Source organism: Rhea americana, unplaced genomic scaffold (assembly GCF_003343005.1).
Source record: "Rhea americana isolate MKP2758 unplaced genomic scaffold, rheAme1 scaffold_262, whole genome shotgun sequence".
Lineage (NCBI taxonomy): Eukaryota > Metazoa > Chordata > Aves > Rheiformes > Rheidae > Rhea > Rhea americana.
The window spans coordinates 233,046-239,045 of NW_028186382.1; the positions used below are offsets into that span (position 1 = coordinate 233,046).

Here is a 6,000-nt window from a genome sequence, read left to right on the forward strand (position 1 = left end):
ATGCTTTTCAAAAACTTACTAAGTTTACAAAAGAACTTGAGCAACCCACTGATTTCTGAAATCTTTATAGTATCCCATTCCTCATGCAGACATTCCCATTATGGGGATAAGCTTTACAAGAGGATTTTAGGTGGTATTTGCAATAGTGTACATGGTCCAGTATTAGGAAGGAAAGGTATCCATACAGTGAAAATTAAAGCATCCTACTGCTTAGTGTGAAGTCCTGGGGTTCAGACCTTAACTGATACACCGAGTTGTAAAAGGAGCTCTTAAATGAGATGTAGAAGCTACTTTTCTTTCTTAATGAAGTTTTGCTTCCTACTTCAAAAAAAAATGTAGGAAAGGCTCCTTTTTTGATGTAAGTCAAACTCTCCTCAGTTTTAAATGCCTCAGAGAGGCATTTTGCACCCATCCCCCGCTACAATGATTTAGTGTTTCTAGAGTACCTTTGTGTTAAAGGAACTCAAGATGACTTAATTAGATCAAAGCTATGCAGCTTTCTCACCTGCAGGGGCCAGAACCCAGTTTTGAACTCCCTCACAAACATGCCAATCCAGTAACGCAGCAGCAGACCCCAGTTCTAAAGGCCAGACCACATGCACGCATAGGAAAAAAAAAAAAAAAAAAAAAAAAAGAGGTGACTTTCTATTTCTCTTCCTTCCAATTCTACTCTTCCTTTGAATGAATGTGGCAGGGATGGGTTAAGTTCTAAGTACAGGACAATGTTGCAATAGCATCATTCATCTGTCCTTAAGGCTGCATCTGAGGATCCTTTAAAACAAACAAAGGAGAGATGAGAGCATCCCAGTGTCAACTCCACCAGGGAGCAGCTGGGTAGCCCCAATTTAAACCAGAACATGAGAACTCTCAATTTCCCAGGTGCAACCTTGCTTTGCATTTATGTTGAAATGAACCCTTTTTCCCCAGACTAGTTGATTGATGAAACCAATGTGTAAATCTGCAACTAAATATAGATGCTCTGCTAAATTTGGTAAATCTCTCTTAACCAAATGAATGCACCACATATTATATAATTACATAGTAGTATTTCACATCTTTACTTTTTGCACCTATCATTAGAAAATAGTTGCTGACATTTACTTTAGGCCATTTACTCAAACTGGGTCAATCTATCTAGAAGAGGAACTAGAAATTTGCAAGAACCTTTAGAAATCAGTTCATTTTAAGATGTTATTGAATAGGAAGTACTAACTATAACTAGACAGATTGTTTCTAACTACTGGAGGTCAGACTTGGGAAAGTATTAGGATATCTAGTGAGATTTTTCAAGAATTAGATGCCTAGTCAGGCTGGGCATGAATGAACACCCTACCAAAAAGCCATCTGCATCATTAAGCATCTAAACACTTTTAGAAATCTTGACCCATTATTCCTCAGTGTTTTCTAATCAACATATAATTCTAAAAGAAAAGAAAATCTAATTTGTTAGGCCTTCTACTTCCTCAACTTTGAACGAGCTAGTCAAAATAAGAAAAACTTTAGCAGTTAAACTGAAATTTCTCCCCCTCCAAAGAGAAGGTTTTTCTGCGAAATATTATCTATCTTAACTTGCAACAATTTTTTGTGTTTCTATTACTTATGGTAGATAAAATGCTCGTATTTACACTATTTAAATATAATACACAAAGCAAAATATTTATAAGCAATGAACCTCGGAAGTCAAAGATGTGTTCTGTATAGTTTTAGCAGTGTAATGTTAAGAGGGTTTATTGACATAGCAATTACTGTAATAGAGTACATTGCCAATTTAAAACAAACTATTTACCTTTTATTTAAAATAGATTTTTATTTTTTAAACTCAAAAACTTGTAAAAAAAAATAAGCCCTAGAAAAAAATCTCTAAGTACTAAACTGATTTGGAGTGCGTACCATTAGACTCTTAATTCTACTCATTGTAGGAGGTAGGTTATGTCTGATTTTTAATTATGCTTTATGTAAATATCCCCAGAGACTTATGCAATAGGTACAGGCTTAAGTAAGGCAAACTGGTGAAGGCAAGCAGCCTGCTCTGGAGAGGGAAACTGAGAACCCAGTTGACTCTATAGCCAAAGAGTGGATGAATTTCAGTTGTTAGTGAAGAACTCCAAAACTCTAAATTACAGAACACAAGAGATTTGCTACATTCATACATTAACAGCCCAAAGCCACTTACTGAACTGAGCTCTAAGACCCTTTGGTGCTTTTGTCAGCCCAGCTGGCTTCTTCTACTTGATTTACAGTGGATCAGCAAACCACGCAATCTTGCAAGCACTAACCCTGCCATATTTATCATTTGCTCCAACTCCATATTTCTACATCCCAGTTTTCTGTTAAGACAGTTTTTGATAAGAACTCGCATGCTTTGCAGCCAAAGTTCTCAACAACCAAGAATCCTACAGACTCCTCATACATGTACTATTAATCACTGTAATGCCTGCAAGCCGCCTCCTTGACCCACAGGCTTCACAACTAGTATCAAGGAGATAGTTTAATACTCATGCTTTCGGCACCACATTAAGTGCCAACAAAATTCATAAGGAGTGGTAGCGGTGTACTTAAATTTATACCAGAATTTCACTCCAAACAAGTTGTAAGCTGTGTCCAAAAACTGATTAAGTTTAGAAGGCAATCAAGCAACTATTTTACAGCAAGGACAAAACTACCTTATCTCTCAGAATGTAACCACTGGTGGAAATGTCTCCAAACACTCAAAAGAGCCATATCTTAACTTCTGCTTTACTCAGAAGTAAGAAAAAGCCTGCTGGTCTCTTCCTTTAATACCCACATGCATGCTTCAGCTTGTGATTGCTTCTATTTTCATTTGATATTTTTAAATAGCAATTCTAGAAAAGATTCAATACAGCAAATTTAAATTTCAGCTTACAGATCTTATACAACTGATTTATAAAGAACCCATTTCTATCTGTTTTTCCAAATGACAGCCTAGTGATTGCCATAAGCATGCACCAAGAAGGAAATTGGAAAACTTGGGTTCTACACCCTGCTCTGCAAACCAAGATGAACTCAGCATCCTCTTTTCACTGCCTTCATCTGTAAAATGGGGACAGAACTCTCTTTGTAAAATACTTGGAGTTCTGAGGTAAGAAATGCAATATATTTTTCAGCGAAGTTAGGCTAAAATATATTAGTCCTTTCATTCTCCAGATAAATACTTCATTATAGTCTTCTTCCTGCTCTTCCCTGATGATTTTCCTTTCTATTTAAACTGCCATTTTGACTAATCTAATTATTTTAGCATATTAAAGTCAAACTAATACAAGGATACAAAAACTAAATATCACTGCACACATGCAGCACAGCTTACAGAATATTGTACCATTATTTTTATGGCTTCAAATGTGGAGAAAAGAGCACAGATCAAGGCAGCATGGCAAACACTCACTTTATTTAATTCTCCCTTTTAGTTCTCACTAATTCCACTCACCGGTAGTAGCTAAAGGCAAACTCCCAAATCAGTGACTCATGACACAAGACCACAGTCCAAACAGTCATTGGGTTTTCAAAGTAGTGTTGCTGAAAAATTGCAATGTTCCATCCCAGAAGTTTAATTGCCTTTTTTTTTTTCTTTTTCTTTTTTTTTTTTTTTTTATTTTAATTTTTTTTTTTTGAACAAAAGAACATGAGCAACAGGTGCTTCTTTAGTTCTCATGCATACACAAGAAAATTGAAAAGAAAATTCACTCTTGGTCCTCACAGCCATTCCCATAAACTAGCAAGGCACCACAGATGTGAGGCACATCTTTCCCAGCCACATTTCTCCTGTGGGTTGCTCTCCACAATCAGAAACACACAACACAAGAAATCCCCAGCCAATTTCAGTTTCAGAGATTCAGCCAACTCCTCTCTAAAAGTATTCTGGAAGTCTCCAAGTCTTCAAAATCCATTTTTTTTGATGATTTATTTTAAATAAGAAAGCTCTTCTCAGTTTTTTCAAACGAGTAATTTTACATTAAGAGTTCTTCGTAAACCTTCTTGTATTTGGTCCTCAATGCTAGACTATTATAAATAATTCTGGGAGTATTACCTTTCATAATACTTGCTATTGGTCAAAGAATCAACTTAGTGCTCAGCAGACACCGGTTCTTTGCCTCCTTCAAATAATGAGGAGGGTTCAAAAGGAATAAGCTTCCAAAGCAGAACTCTGCCATTCTGATCTTGTTAAACCATAAATATTCAGATATATTCTGCTTTACATCACTTTCCAGGTTTTATAACTAACAAAGAATGTTCCTTATTTAGGATGCACTAACATATGAATGGGCAGACATGAAGGACATCACGGGCCCTGGAGACTCGCAGATTACTTCTATGCTATCCTACCTGCAAACAAGCCTTCCAGATGCCCAGAACCAGGATGCACTTGAACACATAATCTCCTATCGTTGTTTGTTCAGAATACCAATCAAGCAAGGAACATTCACACACTGCCCGATCATTAGATGTCAAGCATCCTGACATTAATATAAGCTACAGTTTTAACTTGAGTTAGATGGTCATGAACAAAGTGCACCACACACATAAGTCTGCACCAGTTTAATTACATTTTAGTTCAGATAAGACCTGTCATTTCAGGATGGTTAGGCAAAAGACACTCAATGGAAGACAATTTAGGACTCAATGGAAGCAAATTTAGACATGGAAGGAATGAATGCTGGCTCCCCTCCTTCCATTCCTTCAGAAGGAAAGAGATAAATTGTTCAAGCCCTCAAAGAAAAAAATGGCATGCACCACATGGGCTGCATCTTCTTTCTCCTGCACAAGCATGCAGGAGTACAAAAGCGGTGGACTTACAATAAGCTTCAGGTGCTAGACACTTCCTCCTTATTTCCACTAAGCCTACAAAAGGGCTGATGATGGTGGCTCAGATCTTAACTCTTCCATCAAATAGGAGAAACTAAGGAAATAAAATGCACCCTTTGCTGCACGACGAGTGGCCAAGAGTAACAGATAAAAGTCTTAACTCATCTGCTTTCCCTAAGCTGCAGTAGATGCAAGTTTACATACCCAACAATGCCCAACAAGTTTTGGTTGGGCTAAGGCTCCAGTCCCTCCCCCACACCCTTCCCAGAAAACTCTCTGCAGGAGAGGTCTGGAGGATCAAAGAAAGACTCCTCCATTATCCTCTTCCATTTCTTCTGGAGAGAGGTATGTTAGGTAAGAAATATTTCTCCTCTATAAAACTACACATAACCAGGAATATACAGAGCCTAGAAACCCTACATCTTTCCTACTAAGTCCAAGACAGCAATATTAGGGACTGGAGACATTATTAGTCCTTAAAGGTAGAGATGAGGAGTCTGCTCGGTAGAGGAGCTTGCCTCCCCCTCCAGAGCAGGTTCAAAGTGGAAAGCACTCCTAGAGGTCAGGAGGAAGCAGAATGGGAGACATTTTTTTCCAGTCCATTTTCTCCACGTTTTCTCCAGCCCGTTTTCACCACATGCAAAAGAAGGCAGCGTCGAGCGGCCGCCCCGGGAGGGTGCAGGCGAGGCGGCCACCACCCTCCTCCCCCAGGCCTGATGGGAGGAGTGGTGATGCCCAGCCCCCCTCCCGGCCGGCCCGCCACTGCGAAAAGGCCCTCGGCCCCCGGCCGCCCGGGGCAGCCGGGACCCGCCCCCGCGGCTCCGGGGCTGCCGCGCCGCGCACGCCCATGGCCGCGGGGAGGCCCCGGGCCGCCGGCGCGCCAGGCACGGAAGGGGGTGTGGTGAGGGCCGCGACCCCCGCGCCGGCGCCGGGCCGAGCGCCTCGCCGGCGGCAGCAAAGCCCCGACGAAGAGCGGCGGCGCGCCAGCCGCGGCTGCCCGCGGGGCCTGTCAGGAAGCGGCGGCCAGGCCCGGCTGTAGAGTCGCTCACCTCGGACACCTCGTCCTCGTCGCTGCCGGAGCCGCCGCCCCCGCTCCTCAGCACGGCGGCCGCCAGCTTGAAGTCGAGGGCGGCCTCGCCGGCACCAGGCGCGCCGGGCCCTCCCGGCCCGCCGGGCCCG

General features: G+C 41.6%; 1 protein-coding gene across 1 annotated transcript in view; it reads right to left on the reverse strand.

The window, feature by feature from the left end:
* The window catches only part of ANKHD1 (ankyrin repeat and KH domain containing 1), a gene marked incomplete at its 5' end in the record, with an annotated part of 121,441 nt that extends 115,442 nt beyond the window's left edge, over positions 1-5,999 (reverse strand). Inside the window, one exon of the mRNA XM_085307713.1 lies at positions 5,871-5,999. Within this exon, the coding sequence (XP_085163839.1) occupies positions 5,871-5,999 (129 nt within the window). The remainder of the gene's footprint in view (positions 1-5,870) is intronic.
* Between the last annotated feature and the right edge of the window lies 1 nt (position 6,000).